The sequence below is a fragment of the Ursus arctos genome, unplaced genomic scaffold, assembly GCF_023065955.2.
Source record: "Ursus arctos isolate Adak ecotype North America unplaced genomic scaffold, UrsArc2.0 scaffold_10, whole genome shotgun sequence".
Taxonomy (NCBI): domain Eukaryota; kingdom Metazoa; phylum Chordata; class Mammalia; order Carnivora; family Ursidae; genus Ursus; species Ursus arctos.
The window spans coordinates 56834608-56855468 of record NW_026622764.1 but is presented as its reverse complement, the minus strand read 5'-3'; the positions used below and the strand labels follow the sequence as shown (position 1 = coordinate 56855468).

Here is a 20861-nt window from a genome sequence, read left to right as displayed (position 1 = left end):
AATTGCAGAGCCACTGTGGAAAACAATACGAAGTTTCCTCAAACAACTAAAAATAGAAATACCATACGATCCAGTAATTCCCCTACTGGGTATTTACCCAAAGAAAATGAAAACACTAATTTGAAAAGATACGCTTACCCCTATGTTTACTGCAGCATTATTTATAAGAGCCAAGATATGGAAGCAACCTAAGCATCCATTGGTAGATGAATGGATAAAGAAGGTATGTAATACACACACACACAAACACACACACACACACCCACATGTGTATATATATACACACACAACGGAATATTAGTCATAAAAAAGAATAGTATCTTGCCATTTGCAACAACATGGATGGACCTGGAGGGTATCATGCTAAGTGAAATGTCAGGCAGAGAAAGACACATACCATACTATTTCACTTATATGTGGAAACTAAAAATAAATGAATAAAAAAGCAGAAACAGACCCATAAACAGAAAATAAACTGGTTTTAAAAGTTGCCAGAGAGGAGGGTGGGAGGGCACAGGCAAAAGCGTAAAGGGGAATGAGGGGTATGGGCTTCTAGTCGCGGAATGAGTAAGTCACAGGGATAAGAAGCTCAGCATAGGGAATATAGCCAACGGTACTGTAAAAGGACTATATGGAAATAGACGGCTACCCTTACAGTGAGCACACCATGATGCACAGAGTAGAATTACTCAATATGTTTACACCTGAAACACGTAACATTGTGTGTCAACTATACTTCAATATTTTTTATACTTTTTTTAAAAAGGTATTAGGAAAAGGTAATGAAACAAACAAACAAAAATCCAGGAAAAAGCTTAACCCAAAGTTTTAGACCTCTACAGAAAAAAAAATTATTGAACATTTCTGAAATTGAAAAAAGAAGACATGAATTGCTGGAGACAGACTGTGTTAATGGACAGAAATACTCATAACATTTTCCCCAAATTCATCTATACATTCAATGGAATTCCAGTTAAAATTCCAACAGGATTTTGTATGAAACCTTGTAAGCTGATCCCAAAATTCAAAGCACCAAAAAATAGCCATGGCTTATCATAAAATTATAGTAATTAAGACAATGTTGTACAAGGTCAGGGAGAGACAAAGTGACCAATGGAACAGAATAGAGACAGAAACAGATCTATGTGCAAATATTACATTGTTAGCACACTGGATTAAGAGTGAGGGTTCTAGGGGCGCCTGGGTGGCACAGTGGTTAAGCGTCTGCCTTCAGCTCAGGGCGTGATCCCGGCATTAAGGGATCGAGCCCGACATCAGGCTCCTCTGCTATGAGCCTGCTTCTTCCTCTCCCACTCCCCTGATTGCGTTCCCTCTCTCGCTGGCTGTCTCTATCTCTGTTGAATAAATAAATAAAATCTTAAAAAAAAAAAAAAAAAAGAGAGAGGGTTCTAGAAGTAGGCAGCCTGGGTAAGAATCCTGGCTCAGGCACTTACAGCTGTGTGACCTTGGGCAAGTGACTTAACTTCTCTGTGCCTCAGTTGTTTCATCTTTAGTTTGGGGATAATAATGATACCTACCTTTTAGGGTTAAGTTCCCAGAACATTACCTTACGCCTGGAGAATACTGAATAATAATGATAGTTATCATTATTATCACTATAAATCAATGAGAAAAGAACAGATTAGTCAATAAATAATGCTGGGAAAAGTGGTTAGTCATATAAAAAAAAAGGAGATGTCTACTTTACAGAGTGGTTCAAATAAATTCCAGTTGGATTAAGAAACTAAATGAGAAAAGCCAAATTTTAAAATTTGGGTGGAAAAAAGAACTTTAGTAAAGGAAAGAGTTTCTTAGGAGAAAAATCCTACAAATTATAAAAGAAAATAAGGATGAATTTAACTGCATTATAAGCCTCCGATAGGAAACACCACAAATTAAAAGCCAATGTACATAATAAAGCATTAGAATCTATTTACATAATCATATATATACATGTAAGTGTAATCAATATCTTAAAGACAAAATGCAGTCTATGAGCACAAGCCACAGAAGCAAAAGACAGAACTATGCATAAGCACAGCCAAATGAGGCACAATCGCACTAATAATCTCGGAAATGCAAACGAGACCATTTCACATCCATCCGAGAGGACAAAATTAAAATTTCATAATATCATATGAAATTTCATATGGCAAGGAAGAAGAGAAAAGAATTCTGAAACAATGCGGAAGTCAAACTTGGTGCCCTCCTTTTGGAGACCAATGTGGCCCATACAGGGAGGTGCAAAACGCTCCCTCTGTACCCAGCAATTCTGGTTTTAGCTATGTGCCCTACACCAGAGAAATTCTCCCATGAATTAGGAGACCTATATAAAGATGTTCATGACAGCTGGTTAGTTATATGAAAAAAAGTGGAAAATCCTAAATGTTTAAGCACGCCAGAGTAGTTTAGTAGTGACGGTCACAAAATGGAATTCTGTAACATTTGAAATTAAAGACTTAAGAGTTAAATTTATCACATGGATAAATCTCAATAGCCACAGAATTTGCTTGAAATTCTACAAAGTCCAAGAACATGTGAAACAATATCATATCTTGTTATAAGCACTTACATACATGGTGGGAACATAGAATCAAAAACACAAGATAATAAGAAACACCAAATCTGTGATGGCAATATATCTCGAGAGAGATGGTAGGAGGGAAACAGAGAGAATTAAAGAGCTCTTAACTATCTGTGTTTTATTTCCTTTAAAAAAAACTCAAGGTAAAGCAAATACAGTATGATTTTACAAATCTGGGTGCAATATCTATGGGTATTGGTTATATTTGAAATATCTCATCAAAATACCTTTGAAGAAGCTTCTTCATAATTGTGTTTGATCAGTTATAAGTAAAGCTAAAATGTAATTACAAGAGGATTAGATCTGAAACAGTTTAAAAAGTTAGAAAAATATGCTTCCCAAATTCCCACTTAAAAGCCTAAATCATGGCCAACTCATCATTCTGATTCCAAAGTACATTTATCTATTTTGGTATGTCCTTCCCTAAAAGGATTCATGTGTTTTTTAAGTAACTTACCAAACAATTTTCATGAGCAGCTATATTCTCTGATTGTGCAAAGTATAGGACACTATACTCGATGTCTTTGGGGCAGAGTGCACATGTCCTTTTTTCCATCTTTTCTGCAACCTGAAAGACACCTATAAGTAACATCCCTGATGAGAAATGGAAAAGTGGAACTTCTTGGTCTCTGTAACTCCTCCACCAGTCTTAAAGTATAAGGCAGGGCACTTGTTTTTATGAGAGATTCTCAACTCCCATAGAGGAAAAAAATATTGGTACCCAAGTGGAAAAGCAACTTATTGTGTATTTCTTAAATGGTTTAATACAAGAATGGACAATAATTAATGAATTCATTTAATATGTCTAAACGTGAGGAGAACTTTATTCAAGAAACACAACCAGTGGGTGCCTGGCTGGCTCAGTCAGAAGAGCATGTGACTCTTGATCTGGGAGTCCTGAGTTTGAACCCCATGTTGGGTGTAGAGATTAAATAAGTAAATAAACTAAAAAGAAAAAAGGAAAAAAAAAAAAAAAAAGAAACAAACAGAACCAGGAATTAAAATACAAAGCTCTCAAAACACTGCCTTGACATACTAAGCTCTCTATAATTGTCAACACAAACCAACAAGAAAACAATGATGTGCTCAAGAAATAGTACTCTGGTTAACTGCCTGTAAACAACTCTTTAGCTCCCTATGTCATACTCTATTCAAAAATAAATTTTGAGTGAATTAAAGAAGTAAATGAGCAAGGTGCTTTAATTTAAATGCACTTTATTTTTTTTTTAAAGATTTTATTTATTTATTTGACAGAGATAGAGACAGCCAGCGAGAGAGGGAACACAAGCAGGGGGAGTGGGAGAGGAAGAAGCAGGCTCCTAGCGGAGGAGCCTGATGTGGGGCTCGATCCCATAACGCCGGGATCACGCCCTGAGCGGAAGGCAGACGCTTAACGACTGCACCACCCAGGCGCCCCTAAATGCACTTTAATCTAGCATTATAATAAGTTCGGAGAGAAAGATACATAAAGGCAGGAAATCGATTTTTTTTTCCTAAAGAAATGAATAGAAGAAAGGAGAGGAAACTAACAGAAGGAGAACTAGGAAGAAAAGGGAAGAGACAGAGGGGGAAAAAAAGCCATCCGTTTCCACAACCCCCCACTGGGCATGTCAGTGACAGGTAATCTTCTCTAACGTATTAGTTTGCTGTTAATTTGGCCACACACATCCATTTAACAACTTGCTTGCCCTTTCCAATGTTTATCCTCTTATTGACTTGGTCTTCTGTAGAACACACTTCTGCTTTTAATCTTCAACTTTTTGTTTTGAAACAGATTTATTTTACCATTTAATGGTGAGAGTTTTAAATTTAGATGAGGTTAACCACTTAACGGGTTCCTAAAAGTTCTTTTTGTTATCCAAAAGTGTAAGAGCTCTTGGTCTCTCTCTGAAATCAGATCTTGCATTGCACAAAGTCAGAACACTGCTCTTTGGAGCAGCACTTATCTCACATTCAGATAAGTTTCTCCTTGAATTAATTCCTGTTTCCTGGATTTAGGTCCTAACTAGTAGGGATACAAATTTGTAGTCCCTCTGCTCCCCACCAACCACGAAAAAGGGGAGAGACTGAGAGAAAAACCCTCAGATGAAATGAAACAGGCCAGCTGCTTCTTTTCATTCATTTCAAACCACCACCATTTAATCAATATAAAATTCATTCTTCAGTATGAAGTCTTTGAAACCCAGTGTACTTTGCACCTATAGCGTGTCTTAACTGAATAAACCACATTTTTAAGTGCTCCACGGCCATGTGTAGGGAGTGGCTACTGTAGGGAACAGCACAGCAGAGGATCTAAGGAAACAGGAGACAGAATTGTTGCCTGCAAGAAGCTAACAAAATAAAATAACAGAATAAATGTCACAAAGTAATATAACTGCTGGGTGGAAAACACCATACATGCTATGGATCCAGGGGAGGAATCGCTCCCTGTGGGATTGGAGTGTTGCCAAGGTCATGGGTCTTGAGCTGCTACAACCTGGAGACAGAGGGAAAGGGGAAGGGAGCTGGGAGGGACTGGACAACAGAAGTAGCGATGTGGGAAAAGGCCAAGAGGTTTGACCAGGAGGCAGAAAACCAGCCAGGCTGAAGAGGAGAGTCTGTGCAGAGGAAGCTGGAAAAGAATTTGAGAAACAGATGGTGAAAGACTACCAGGAAGGATTTTGGAGCAGGGGAATAACATGATGAAAGAGTTGTTTTAATCAACTAAACTTCAATAGAAAACGAAAAACAAAAACATAGTGTGGAGTAAAAAAGGATATTACAAAGCTGTCAAGTGAAGAGACAATGTGCATGCTTTTCTGGGTCTAAATAAATAATTCAAATTGTGGGGGGAAAGAAAAGAGTTGTTTTAAGCTTGATCTCAATATATGGAGAGAAATACTATGCTCCTGAGTAGGAAGACTGGACATTATAATGTCACTTCTTCCCCAAACAAGTTTTAGATTTAACAACATTTCAATTTAAATCTTAAGAAGGTCAAAGAACTTGGGGGAAATAAAAAGATTATTTGGAGGAATAAATCGGCATGGACTGTGAAGAAAACTTCGATAAAAAATATGTTTATCTGCCTATCCAATTTAAAACCATATTATAAAGATACAACTAGGACAGAAGAGTAGATGACTACATCAAAAGAAAGGACAACAAAATGCAGAGAGAAGTAGAACATAATCTATAATTATGAATTTAACATACCATAAGGTGGCATTTGCATTTCTTCTCTGGCACTGATGTCCTCAGCCCATTTTCTATTAGGTTATTCACTATTTCCTTATTGATTTATGAGCCTGTTATGTATTCAGGATGACCCTTTGTTAGTTATATAGCGGTCTTTTAACTTTATTTATAGTGTTCTATGACATATAAAATGTTTAAATGTTTTATTTGATGAAATTATATCAATCTTTTATGGTTTCTACTCTTGGGTGAAGGAGACATAACTTAGAAAACACCTCTATTTTCTTCTAAAATGTTATTTTTTCTATTAAATATTAATGTGAAATTTATTTTATTATAAAGTATGTGATGAGGATATAAGTTATTTTCATAGTGGTTAGTGACAGATTTAAATCTCCTTTCCATGTATTTAATTATTACATATGTTTGGGTTTGTTCTTGTACTTCTATTTTGTTCCATTGATCTATCACTTCCTCCTCCAATACTACACTTTATAGTTTTCAATGCTTTAGAATATGTATTAATATTTGACAACATAATACCCTATCCTCGATGAAAATGGGGGAAAAATCCCAATATTGTATTCACCTCAGGCTCAAAACCTGTTTTGATAAAATACTGTATTATTTTAAAGAACACACAAACTGGACATGAAAATTTATAAAGCATAGGCTAAAAAAAGAAAAAAAAAGCATCAGTTAGGAGGCTGGGATAAAAATCCCTAATAAAGAAATATGATAACATCTGATAGCGTGCAATGCTTCTCGTTGTGTAAGAGCTAGATATTTTTGCACGGTGTTACCTTTCCTTGTGCAAACCAGGGCGTTCAGATAGGTATACTGTATCTGGCTGAGCTGTCAGGCTGCGGATACCTGAGCATGGCCCCCTGTGTTTGCTCTGGGGATTCTGCCCATCTGAGTTGCACTCCCAAGTCCACAGGCTTCTAGGGTTTTGGCACCTGGGAATAAGATGATGGTAGCAACACTGCTGCCTTCTGACCTAGGGTATTTTTCCCCCAGTTGATGGGCAGAAACCCAAAGTGGGACACACAGGCTCCCCCTCGTGGCTTTTCTGTGGTAGAACATCTCCTCATCATAGTTTCATAAAAGATTTTGGCTGTTCTAACTTGTTCATTCTCCCAGACTGGAGGATGCACAGAACTCTCTGCAGTTGGGAGAATCACACTGGAGGCTTTTATATAGACAGACATCCCCCACTTATCTGAACGCTTGCTATGCATTATCTGAAACTCCTGGACCATATACATTTGGATAACTGATATTCCTCACCTTCAGAATTCAGGAACTGTACAGATTCAGACAGTGAAGGATAGGTGTATTATGGGGGCTTGGGCATTTTTGGGAATCATCAGCTGACACAAGAATAATGAAGAACAGCAGGGCTCCCCAAAGTCCCCTACTGTGTCTAGCAGACCTAAGGACTCACAGAGAATGATCTAACAAGAATTCTCAAAAAATGAAAACCAGTAGCCAAGAAAAGTTCTACAGAATGAAGCTGCAGAAAAATGACAGGCCAGGAACACACGAACTATGACTAACTCAAACCAACACAGTGAATCTTGGTCTCTCCAGGTCCACCCGGGAAGGGTTTGCTAAGGCCACAGCCTCTGCACAGGTATCAGGGGTATCTTCCAAATGTTCCTCTTCCCAGATATGGTCCTAGAGCCCACCAGAGAAGGGCAATCCAGTCAGAGGACAGAATCTGGAGAAGGCAGATAGCCAAGAAACACATTTCACCATTAAATGAGTGGATGACGGAATGAGAGTCACTAATCCTATGATTCCATTTATAATCCCCTTCTGACAATGGTATGATTTATGTTCTAGACTGGCAATAAATTATGGTGCTGGCTTGGAAATTTCTTCCTCTTTTCTTCTTTGATCAACTTAATCTTTATTGCAGCTTACTATTTTAGTTCTTCAATTAGATATCAGGTAAGTAAGTCAATTTTATCACTGAGTCCAGTGACTGCACACCTGAAATGGATAAAGACCAAAACAGAAGAGGAGTAGACATAACCTAGAGGCTTGGTAATGAACTTGGAAAATAAATAGTTTCATCAGATTGTCCCTGGATGATGTGACTGGATATAACTTTGGGAGAAGTATGTATGTATTTGGGAGAGCCAGAGAACATTACTGGGGACAGCTTTAGGATGTATAAACAGGAATAAGGATGTGTGTGTTGCAGGAGAGGAATGGTGGACGGCCAAGGAGTAGGACGTTCAGTGGACTTCTTTAGAATTACCTAACTTATAGTCACACACAGGGATGATCTTCAGCAGACATGTTGGTACTATGGGACTTCATTTCCCTAGGCACAACTGACAGGCCCATAGGACCCACCTGCTCAACTCTCAGATACACAGAACTCAGAATAGAAGATTTTGGTTCAGATTGGGCTGGTTTCCCTCCTGTGAAAGACCTTCTCCATCACCAAGAGAATAGAAGCCAAGCTCCTTAGTGGTGCATACAAGCCCATTCATTCCTTCAACAAATTCTTAGTAAGAACCTATTATACACTATTTTAGGTACTACAAATAAAACAGAGAATGAGATGAGAGTTTCAACTCTCATGGAACTTACATCCTAGTAGTAGAGACAGACAAGTATTTTTCCTGCTAGCAATATGTGCTATGAAAAAAAAAATTAGAGCAGGGAAAGGAGGGTGGTAGGGTGCTCTCTTAAATAGGATGGGCATGCAAAGCTGTGGAGGATACATTTGAGAGAGACTTGAATTATGGTAGGGAAGTGAGAAATAGGAGGCAAAAAGAAAGACCCCGAGGCAGGGACAGGTTTGGGGGCTTGGCAGACCCATAGGCAGTGAAGGGTGGAGATTCATCAAGATGGGCAGGGACAGGATCAGATCAGGACATGGGGTACACTGTAGGCCATAGTAAGAGATTATTCTGAAGGTAATGAGAAACTATTGATGGGCTCTGAGTAGGAGAATCACATTTGCTTTTTGTTTTTTTAAAGATCATTTTGGCTGCTGTGCAGCCTTATCTTTATGAGATGTTAGAGTAGGAGCCAGACCAATACTCTAGGCAGGAGATGATGGTGCACTGGGGCTTGGATGGTAGTGCAGGTGAGAAGTGGTCAGGCTCAAGATATATTCTGAAAACAGAACTGACTGGTCTGACTAATGCATTAGATGGGAAGTGAGGAAGAAAGGCACTGAGGGCAGTACTGAAGGTACTGGCCTGAGCAACTGGATGAATGGAAGGGGGAAGGCTGGTGGTTGAACAGGTTTGGAACATGTAAGTATGTGCAGAGAAATGAGAATTCTCTTTGGGACATATTCAGTTTGACATCATTCTAGGCACTGATGAAGTTGGTTACACCAGTCTGGAGTTTGAGGAAAAGGTCAGGATAAAATCTCATCTCCAATAACATTCTACAGAGAACACTGGCTGAATGAAAATATGCAACTGCTTTACTTGTGGTTGGCATGTGACATTTTGTGGCTGGTGCCTTTTTGTGTCATCACCTCTGTATGCAACACGCCTTCAACCTTTCTACCTCTGGTTAACTCTTGTCCTTAAAAACTAAGGGCATCTTTGCCTCCATAAAGCTTTCCCTAAACACCAGGCTGAGTTAGGAACCCTTCATCTGAGCTTCGTGGTTCTTACCAGGTCTTATGCAAGCTGCCTTTTCTATTCTTTAAGGCCGGAGTCTGCCTAACTCATCTCTGTATCCCTAGGACCTAGCCTTGAGCTTGCCACACAGTAGGAGCTCTACAACTATTTGAGCAAAGGGAAGGTGCAGACTCACAAGACTGTTTTCTTATTCACAGAGAGGGCCACTGAGGATTTGAACTACTAAATGGAAAGGAGGGGATGGTTCCAAAGAGTCACTTTCTCTGCAAGAACTTTCCCAACTGCTTCCTGAAACCCAGCTGACCACTTCTTTTCAAGAGGGGTCCAACTCCTGCCTACTTCTCCCATGCCACTTCTCTGGCAAGTTTTAGGGGCGGAGGGATTGCACGCGGAGAGTAAACCCACCCGAGTTTATGTCGGTTTCCCTTGATGCCTCTATTCCCCATGGAGTAGGACAGTAGCAATGGGCGGTCCATCAGCAGTGGGAGAGGTAAGCGGAAGGCACACCTCTCGCAAGTGAAGCTCTGGGCAGCGGTCGGGGTGCAGAGCCCGTGTGGAATTGCCCCCAGGGCCGCTGGAGGTGAATGCAGACTAGCCCTGCTCGTCAGCGCTGCCTCAGGGGCTCGGCAGGCGGGTGGGGGTGGATGGCAGCAGCCAGCGAGCAGGCCCGGGGACCCGCCCTGTGGTTGCCGGGACTCTGCAGCCTCACCTCAGCGCGCGCGCGCGCGTTGCGCTCAGGCGGTACTCACCAGTGGGGTGGGGGAGGTGGTCCCGGGCGTCCTGGGGTTCGGACCAGCCGGCTCCGTGGGCTGACTTGGCCAAGGAAGACAACACTTGGTCCATGGCTGCAACCTCAGCGGCTGTCCGACGGCTGCGCGCAGCGCCTGCACTTCCGGAAGTTCACAGGCAGCTACGGAGTTTCGTTTTTGTAAAAGCTACGGTGACGGATTTCCCCTGCCCGGGGGAAGTTCTGAGCAAGAGACACGTAGGGTTTGCAGAGGAAGTTCTCATTCAAATAGGAGCTCGCATCTTCTACAGATCCGTGCCTGAATCTGATTTTTTTTGTTTTTAATTTGCAGATGATCCCTACCCTGCCCAGACTTTTCAGATGGGGAGGAAAGGTGGCCCAAACCCCTGGAATCAGCTGGAGAAGTGATTGCTCTTCTGAGGGGATTACCCGTTTCTTCTAAAAATTGTATAACACCAAGTTTGGACTAAATAGGTTATGTCATAAACGTAGGCAATTTAACCAACTGTAATTCCAGTTGCGAGTCGCAAATCTTTATTTAGCACCCATGGGGTACACAGCACCATACAAGACGAAGTTTTCAGTGCATGTAACAAAATATACATGTAGAGAACACAAATGCATATAATTACAGTTAAAAAAGTTGTTTTGGAAAAGAAGCATATAATGGTGGTTTGCTGAGGAATTAAAGGAAAACTTCTTGCATTTTGAGGACTTATTATTATTTTTGCATTTTGAGGTTTTAAAGGGAAGAGAGGCAAATTGGGGACAGCAGAAAAGAGAAACAATATATACAAAGATAATTTGGATAGTCTTGACAAATATAGAAATGTATCATAGAAGAATGGGACTCAAAGGGAAAATAAAAGCAGACACTGGCAGCCAAGTTTTTGCCCTTCAACCAGCCAAAACAAAGCACTAAAAGAGACAATTAGAGACTGATAGCTCAGCTCAGTTATGATGTGGCACTTGAAGAGACCCATCTCCCACTCTCGGCTTTCAATCTCAGCCTTTTTAAGTATGAGTAGACTGCCAAGATTACAAACTGAGGAGAGCGTATAACATGAAAGACAAAGACCAAAGGAAACATACAGGGAAAACAAACAAGAAATAAACCTTCTAGGTTGCAAAATATGCAGTAAGAATACAGATATGAATGCATGTGTATACACACACATAAACCTATATAATATACATCATGGTATTTTCAAAGAGATAAGATACTGCAACCATGAACCCAAAATGCTGTTGGGGTTAATTAATGCTGTTAAAGAAATTCAGATAAGAAAAGAGAGCTCTAGAAATTAAGAATATGAGACCAGAAAAGTAAAGCACAACTGATATATTGGAAGATTTAAATTGAGAAAATCTCCCAGAAAGTACAGCAAAAAGATAGCTGAAAATAAAGAGAAACTTTGGGGCACATGACTGGCTCAGTGGGAAGAGCATGCAATTCTTGATCCCAGGGTTGTAAGTTTGAGCCCCACATTGGGTATAGAGATTACTTAAATACGTAGACTTGAAAAAAAAATCACAACTCTTTAAAAACAAAGAGAAAAGAAATTAGAGAGCCAATCCTGGAAGTCTAACATCTGAATAACAAGAATTCTATAAAGAAAGAAAGAAAGAAAGAACAGATGAGGAATCATTAAAGAAATGATTCAAGATAATTTCCCTGAACTGAAGGGCAAAGATTGCAGATTGAAAGATCCCACCAAGCACCCAGGATGAAGGATGAAAATGGACCTTACCATAAATAGAACACTGGGACAAAGATAATTCTGTCAGCTTCAAGAGAGATAAAAACTACTGGTCATATATATAAAAGATAAGGAATAGAATGACATCTGACTTCAGTAATCACCATGGAAGCCAGAAAGGAGACCATTTTCAGATTTCATAGCAGCAGCACTGGAAACTAGCAGAAGCCTTCAAAATTGTGTATGGAGATTACTCAAGAATTCTACACCCTGAAAATATAGCAATCAAGTATAAGGGTAAAATAACATGCTCAAACATGCAAGGTCTCAAAGTATTTACCTCTCAATTTTCCTTTTCAAAAACAACTGGAAGATGTCCTTCACCAATATGTGGGAATAAACCAAGGAAAAAGGAAATAATGGAATTTAACTGGAAACAGATCTGACATAAGACAGACAAAAGGAATCTCCAGGACATTGATAGAAGGTGACAGCTGTGAAGCAGATCAAGATGTCACGATTTATGTATAAAAATATTTCCCATACTTATCAAGTATCTTCACTTTCAGTGTGCGGCCTAAAATTCCTATCTCTTTACTGTGAATAGACTTAACTTTCCTCATCTGAACAGGCTGTTAGGTTACAACCTTTTGCTCCTTTTCCTAGTTCCTCGGTTTCCCACTCTCTAAAACAATTTAAAGTTAAATTTTCATCTAGTTCAGTATTTTTAAGCAATTAAATTGGGCCCAAACTTAGAATAGCATTTTATTTGAACAGTAATCAAACTAAACCCAGAATCGAGTATAGAAAAAAAGAAAGAAAAAACAAAAAAGACCTAAAACCTCTCAAAAGCCAAAACTACTTTTATTTACTTCTTTTTGAGCTAGTATTCCTCTTCTGGTTCCCAGGGGGAAGTTCCTGGCAGCCAAATGTACAACTTTGTTATGGATAAAATTAGTTTTGATGCCTGGAAATTCCCAGTCCCTTTTCCACTCCATGATCAGGGCTGGGTAACCTATAGCGGAGTATAACTCCCTTTTTCTCTACAAAAGCGATTTGCATATCATACCCAGGAGAATCCAAGAAGCTGTTCCAGACTTTACAAACTCAGTGGAATTGTTTTTTGTTAAGTGAAATTCTTGCCCATCACAATCCCTTCTAGAGGGCCTAAATAAGCCAAGTCTGACTAGTTTCTAAGTTTTCTTACGGCTCTCCTCTACCTAGAACAAAAATATTCCAATTCCTCTGCGTTTCTAGTCCCTCTTTTCTTGTCTGTGTTTATACTGGAGTAGTAAGCAGAATCTGTGGAAAAGAAGTTCCATCTCAAAGAGCTTGCCAAAACCCTCCCAATAGGAGAGCTTCTCCCTCTTAGCATTCAAATGGTTTGATCAGACAGAGTCGCATGCAGCCAGAACTTCTATATGCGTAAAGTTAGTTCTTACATTTTCCTCAGGCTATGTTGCCCACTTTATGGCTCATAACGGTAAATTATTTGCCAAGAATTAAACATACATTTTGTAGGTAAAGATGTGGAATTTGGCCCTGTGGGGGGCATGAACTCAAAGATAATAATCACGAAAGTAAATAAGAACAACTGAATTCTATTGTGACATTTGTTTCTCTTAGTATATAATTTACAAATAAGTTACAAACTGTATAATGGTATTTCATATAAAATATACACTTCCATCCCACTCCTGTAAAGTTGAACAGCAGAAAGAATAAAGAGATAGCCTATGCATAAGAAAATGTCCTTATTTTGTTCCTAGCATTTCTAAGTCATACAAATGAATTCCCTGATAAGGGTAAACTGAGAAGAATTCTCTTGATGGATCACAACCTAAGTTAATTCCACTGATGACTAAAGGTTCTCTTGCATGGCTCTAACTGCAACGTGATAAGCTAATCTCATCAATAGGCATTAGCTACAGATTTATAATATTTTCTTTCTACACTTATTCACCCCACATTGGCAGAGGATTTCTTTCTCAGGCATAGTCCCAGCTTCATACCCATAATCCCATGTTAGTTCTGTTCTTGCTTTCACATACCTAGAAAGTAGAAATTAAAAACAAACATAAATCACTGAGTAACTACAAAATGAACCAAACTTGATTATATCACTTTATTAACATCCTTACAAATCTTCAAAAATCCTGTTTATTCTCACACCCCCAGTTAGGAATGCTCTTTTATTAAGAATAATCATTTGAGTTTTATTTCAAATCTACCAAAATCCTAAGTAAGAAACTTGTCAATATCCACGAGAAAGGAAGTGTTTTGTACACAGTAGAACCCAGTGATGTGGTGACGTCTGTGGTGTGAGGCCTGTGGTGCGACAGCTGGAGGCAGTTCTGACTTATAGGAGATGTAGCATTCTACATCATTTATTCCCTGAACTGAACTGGGTCAGAACTGCCATCCTTAATCCTTTTGGGCATTAATTCTCACAGGAAATAAGGACTGAAATTTTCGCTGTTTAAAATTTTATTGACTAGGAACAGTTGGGGATAAATGAATATTTTAGGGTAGCAGATATTAAGGGCTGTCACCCACGTTTTTAAAAATATTTTTCTACTGTTATTTTTCACAATTTCAAAATTAACTCACATAAAAGAAATTTCAAACCTGTTGGTGAAGAACGCCACCAATGGAAAATTCCTGTCACGTGTTTCTACAAAAACATTCTGTACCAAAAGATTTGGGCAACAACTATGCTGTTAAAATAAATACATAAATAAACACAGAGGTTAGATATAGTAAAGCATTTGATACCTTGTTTTTGAAACATTAAAATACCATTCTGTTTCTAACACATCTCACTTTGATTTCTTTCCCTTTTTTGCTGACCTATAAGTAAAAATATCATAGACTGTAATTTTTTAATAGTAGGAACTCAATCAGAAAAGCCCCATTCCGACACTCTTATCTTGCTGGTAGAAATGCAAAATGGTACAAACTTCTATAGAAGATAATTTGTCAATTTTATCATTATTATAAATGCATTTGTCTTTTGATTCAGCAATCCTATATCTGGGAATGTATTCCACAGATGCATCTGTACATGTATCTATGTGTTCGATTATTCATTAAGCAGTTTTTAATAGTAAAACATTACTATTCTAAACATTGTTTAGAAACAACCCAAATGTCTATCCAAAGATTAAATAAACTTTGTTATATCCATACAATGGAATTCTATGCAGCTATAAACAAAAAGAAACACAAAATGAGGTGCTCTATGTACTGATATGGAAAGATCACCAGAGTATACAGTTAATTTAAAAACCAAGGCACAGAACAGTGAATATGCTTTTATGTAAGAAAGGGGGGAGAAATAAGAATATATACATTCACTTGTATTTCCATAAAGAAACACTATAAGTATACACAAAAAGTAATAAAAATGATCTTACTATATAGAGAGTGGAGTGGGGATAAGGTGAATAGAGACATAGCTACTTTTTAGGGTACTTTTTTTTAAAAGAAGAAAAAAAGGTTAATATGAAGAATGTATATGACTGAATTTTACATCATCGTCAAACAGACCCTCTGGCAAGGGGACATATGTAAGCAACTGATGTCTGTGTGGAACACAACCATTAGTTATCCTTGTTCAAGGCTTCTAACATGATGCTATTTTGCACACAGTAGAACCCAGTGATGTGGTGACGTCTGTGGTGTGAGGCCTGTGGTGCGACAGCTAGAGGCAGTTCTGACTTACCAATTACCACCATTCCAATATTGTTGTCTATTGCCCACTAGCACCCATCTCCACACATTCATGTATGCCAGATTCATAAAGGACCAAATCCCTGCAATACTCCTTAGACATGTTTGCCACCATTCAATTTCAATGATAACTTCCCGTCCATACATTTTTTTTCAGTTGGGCCAGTAACCTTTACTCATGGTGCCTACCATGAACAGAGGTAGGCCTGGAGCTACCTGGAAACAGAATTTTGTTCAGCTGTATGTATGTATTCTGTATGGCTTTTTATTTCACGTATTCATTTTATTTCTATTTTTAAATCATGAATGTATTTTCTATGTTAAAATAATAAAAGAAAGAAGAAAGGAAGGAAAGAAGGAAAAAAGAAAGAAGGAAAGAAAGAAAGAAAGAGAGAAGGAAAGATAGAAAAATTCTATTTTTTCCTCCTCTAAACAAGAGAAGAGCCCAGATGGTGTGCTGATTGGGAAAGTAAAATCAACCACACTGTTCTGGCGCAGCAACTTTCAATGTAATTGACAGGAAATAAAGCCATGACAGTCCTTTGCTGGGGATCCTTCTTCGATGGCTCTCCAGACATGTTTAATGGCTCTGACATGTTTGGCGATAGTCTAGAAGTAGTCAAAGTAGAATAAAGAACAGCAGTTGGGGGACAAAAGAAGAAAGGAAAGGATCCTATTTCATGTTAACCAAGTATCCTCCTAATGAGGAGAAAAAGAAACCAACCAAATAAACAGATCACCTAGCAAGGAAAACCTCATTGTTTTTAAAGATGTTCTGACTTCAGGTGTGTGTGGGGGGATGCATATAAGGAGGGCACTTGTGATCAACACTAGGTTTTGTATGTAAGTTCTACATCTGAGACTAATATTGCACTGTATGTTAACTGGAATTTAAATAAAAATCTGAAAAAAGAAAAAAAAGATTTTCTGACTTCAGAATCTTTTTCTCTTCTGATGGCAGGTGAATTACATATGACTGCACATAAATTTCCATCTCTGTCAGTGCATAGGAGATTAAATTATTCTCAGAAGGTAGTTGGTAGGCATGGGAATGAGAAGGAAGCTTGATGACCTCACCAGCAGCTGTCATGAAGCTAACCCATCTCCATCACAAGGACCTACTGAGGGAGTGGAGAAGCCGTAACAGCTGCTCAGGGCACCCCTCTCCTGAACCACAGTGACACAGGAGAACTGGTCCTCCTGTAGTCACCCCACATGTTGGTCACAGAAAAAGAATATATATAAGTAGATTATGAAACACTAATAAAATGAAGACTCATGAACATAATTACCCCCCAAAAAAATTTCCAACCATTCAAAGCAGAACAGAAAAAAAGTTTAGAAATGTGAATCTCGTATGGTGACTAACATAATATAATAAAAAATCATTAAAAAAAAAAAAAGAAAAGAAATGTGAATCTCAGCCCATATACTCACATTAAGGAAGCGGCCCACATTCCCTTCTTTTGTGGCATCCAATAAAAACATGTTCCCTTTATTGAACTTTTTTAGAGAATCAGGTGAAATATTCTTGGTTTCACTTGGGAACTCTTTTTCACAAAAGACTTGATGGTTTTGATATGCTGGAGATCTTTCCTCTTGGGGCTTTTGCGTTTGAGCCTTGAACTCCTTTATAATATTCTGTTTATCCAATGTGGTTGCTTGGTTACATCTGCCCCCTGATGGAGTTTCTTCTCTACATTTAGTTATATCTATCACATCTGATTCAATCAGCAGATTGTCTTCAGAGTCTTTAACTTGGTAGGAGCTTGAATCCTCTAATAAATATTTTGGAAGGAAGTGTCAGCAAATATACTTGGCTGATGAATAGTCCTGTGATTAACATACTAATTAAATGCTAGTTGCTTTAATTATTGCTAATCCTTACAATGTATGAAGGTAGACAGTACTCCAATTTTACAAATGAAAACTGTGAGCCTCTGAGAGGATAAGAGATTCACCTAACCTGTAATATAATGAGAAGTGGGGTAAGAAACCCAGAAGAGTCTCAAATGTTTGAGAAACGCCTGGCTCCAGGTCTTCCTTCTTTCTACTACCTTTTTACAAATGTACCTATTGCCTCCTATTACTACTATAATTAATCTCTACTCCTTGTAAACTGACTTACCTCTCCTCAACTCTGAAATCTGCATTTAAGTATATTCTAAACACTTGTAACAGAGTAGGTGTTTAGGGAGTACTCTAGGCCTTTAGGACACCAATGAAAGGCCTGAGAAAACCTTCTTGGCATCACCCTCAACAAGTCCCAAGAGTAATAACTGTATTGCTATGGATTTTGCACATATTAGTGTTTGAAGGTTTTGCTAGATGACCAGTCAATATTTATGCTTTTACAAATAATAATACTTTAGAATAATATAAGCTGCCTTAATCATTTTTCTTATCCAATTATGGAAATAATTTTTTATAATATTCAAAAGTATGAATGCTTGTCAAATGGAATAAAATCATTTATTTTTAAAAAGCCACTTGTGCCACCTAACTTAGTGGCACAAAAAAACTGTATTTCTCTTGATGTTCTTGATCTAATCATTATTGTTACTGCCTGCTGTTCCTACATGTTCTCATATTTTAATTATGGGTTACCTGTGAATCGTAATAGTACATAACTGATTTTTGTAGTGCCTGCTATACACACACACACACACACACACTGTAGCAATTAATGAAAGTAACAAAAGAACCAAAAGCAAGAGTACTCATTATGGCTCACATGCATTAAATGGTGAAGGAAATCAGAGTATGTCATGCCAAAATATGCTTCCTTGACATAAGAATTATTTTAAGCTAAGAGTGATTAAGTAGTCTATGCAGGAAAAGTTTTTGCCTTCCCCCATCTGTTTAAAAGCAGTACATAAATTTACAAAGGTGTCCTTCCTCCTCCTACCAGGAAGGACAAAAGTTAGTCAACCAGAGACCTTTATCAGCAGGGAAATCAAACCAAAGGAACCTACATAGCAAACTTCACTAACTAGCCTTTATCCACTATTGGTTTCCCATATTTTACCTTCCCACAATATGCTGCCCCCGAGACTCAAGGTCCATTTCCTTTGTCTTGTCACTCCTCTAAAAATTTATTGTTCTTTGGCAAAGAAGCTAGATAAGCAAGAGTTCTAAGCTGCTTTTTTTTTTTCTTTTTTAGGATTTTACTTGTGAGTAATCTCCACACCCAACTGGGCCTTGAACTCACAACCTCCAGGATCCAGAGTCACATGATCCACTGACGGAGCCAGCAAGGCACCCCTCTAAGCTACTTCTTTATATTATTCATCTCTGAGATACACATGGTAATGGTGATACATGGTAATAAATTTCTGCTTGTTTTTCTCTTGTCAATCTGTCAGTCTAATTTACAAGGCCCCAGCTGGATAACCTAAGATGGGTAGAAGAAGAGATTTTCCTCCCCTTTGATGGTGAAATAATTATAATACGTAAATACCCTTTCTGATAGACCTTGTCTGTCAAGCAGCTGCCTTGCTCCCCAGCCCCAACCTCCATCCTTTAAGACCAGGTGAGGAGTTGGGGATACAGATGCAAAGAAACTTTAAAGGAGAGGAGGCAATGGCTCAGTTATTCAAAAACGGTCATCTCTCAGCAGTATTTCCCCAGTGAGGGATATTGTGAAATGCAAAATTACCAAAATCCAGGTTTGTCAAGTTGTAACATGAACTACTGCAAGACTGGTAACACTGAAAGACAAGCACTCAGAATACCAGTATTTTTCCTTTTTGCTGAGCATTCCTGCAGCACTGTTGGCTGGAGTACCGCAGAATGATGTATTATAATTTTAAAGGAGCCCCTAACAGAGAGTTAGGAAATGGCTGCTTTGGACAATGCTTCCAAAGCCACAGATAACACTGTGGACTATGTAGACTCACAGCTGTCTACCCCGCTCCTTCCTGCCGTGCCTCAGGGCCACTGTTGGCATACAGACCAAGGGTTGGCAAACTTCTTCTGCAAGGGAACAAATAGTATTTTAGGTTTTGTGGGCCATACAGAGTCTCTGTTGTGGCTATTTGTCATCAGAGATAATATGTAAATTAACGAGTGTGGCTATGCTCCAATAAAACTCTGTTTATGGACACCAAAATATAATTTCATATAATTTTTAAGTGTCACAAAATATTCTCATTTTTTTAGCTATTTAAAAATGTAAAAATTATCTTAGCTCATGGGCCATACATAAACAGACAGTAAGCCAGATTTGGTCCACAAATTGTAGTTTGCTAACCTCTGATCTACACAAGTAATAACTTTTATAATGAATGAAGCTTGTTTGTTCTAAGTCTGAGAAAATAAGCCATAGGTATTGAGCGAGACAGACATAAAGACAGAAGAGGCAGGCTATCACAGAGTGAAACAAAGCCTACTTTTCATTTCCTTGGCTTTGGAGTTCAGATGTACTTGGGTTGGTTTAAATCCATCATTATCTTCTGAGGTGACAGACTCTGAAGAAGCAAATCCCTTAAAAGAGAACAGGTAAGATGTCTTTACTTTCTAGGTCAGGAAAAAGAATTTAATGTAGCAGTTAGACCTCTTTCATCAAGTGTCAATCTTCATAGGCTACTGTAGCTAGATTGGTTTTGGAAGCCTCAAAGTTGGTATCATAAGGAATCTCTGGAGGGATGGAGCCCTTTTGGCTGTGTTCTACTTCTAAGCACTTTAGTAAGCCACAAATTATAAAGACTTTATTTATTAAGACATTCCTTAGGCATTAAAATTTAAAATAAAATTCAAAGACATCTGTCTATATCCCTCAATTTTGATACCAGATTATAAATGTGGCTTCAACTGTAAGATGTGCAAAGATAAAAACACACTTTAGCCAATTTTTACTTCAAAGACAAGGTTAAAGGAGTTGTCTGTCTTTATGAGTTCTAGACACAATCACTTCGTATGTTAATGATAACTTAACACCACACTTGGCACTCAACTAACTGTTCAATAAGTGTTGACCATTATTATTTATTATTATTATTCAAGTTACTTAAATGGTCAACATTTATTTGAGCACTTGGCTGTCAAGCATTGTGCTACACAAAGTTTCTGAAGCTTATCTCATTTAATCCTCTTAACTCTGAGAGAGACCCTATTATCCTCATTTAACAGGTAAAGGAATGTGGACATGGAGATGTCACCTGGGTAGAAAGCACCAGAGCTGGAGGTCAAACCCAGGTCTATGTAATCCAATGGCCTGCCCCTTTCATAATTATGTGATCCTGAGGAGGTACTTGCTGTATGTACATTACTAGGCAGAAGGCAAATATTTGCACATCACC

At 38.4% G+C, this 20861-nt stretch overlaps 1 protein-coding gene across 13 annotated transcripts in view; it reads right to left on the bottom strand.

Moving 5' to 3' along the window:
* Positions 1-20861, bottom strand: part of SETDB2 (SET domain bifurcated histone lysine methyltransferase 2) — a 92273-nt gene that overhangs the window by 19066 nt on the left and 52346 nt on the right. For 9 of the 13 annotated variants that reach the window (XM_026493234.4, XM_048215487.2, XM_026493232.4 and 6 more), the window contains 4 exons: positions 19953-20046; positions 16999-17339; positions 14458-14546; positions 7652-13880 (listed from right to left, as the gene is read on the bottom strand). In XM_026493234.4, coding sequence (XP_026349019.1) covers positions 13763-13880; positions 14458-14546; positions 16999-17339; positions 19953-20046 — 642 coding nt within the window. In that variant the 3' untranslated portion in view covers positions 7652-13762. Of the gene's footprint in view, positions 1-3041; positions 3164-7651; positions 13881-13932; positions 16171-16998; positions 17340-19952; positions 20047-20861 lie in introns of those variants that run through there. The other 4 variants (XM_048215489.2, XM_048215490.2, XM_057308788.1 and 1 more) reach the window with 3 other exon arrangements.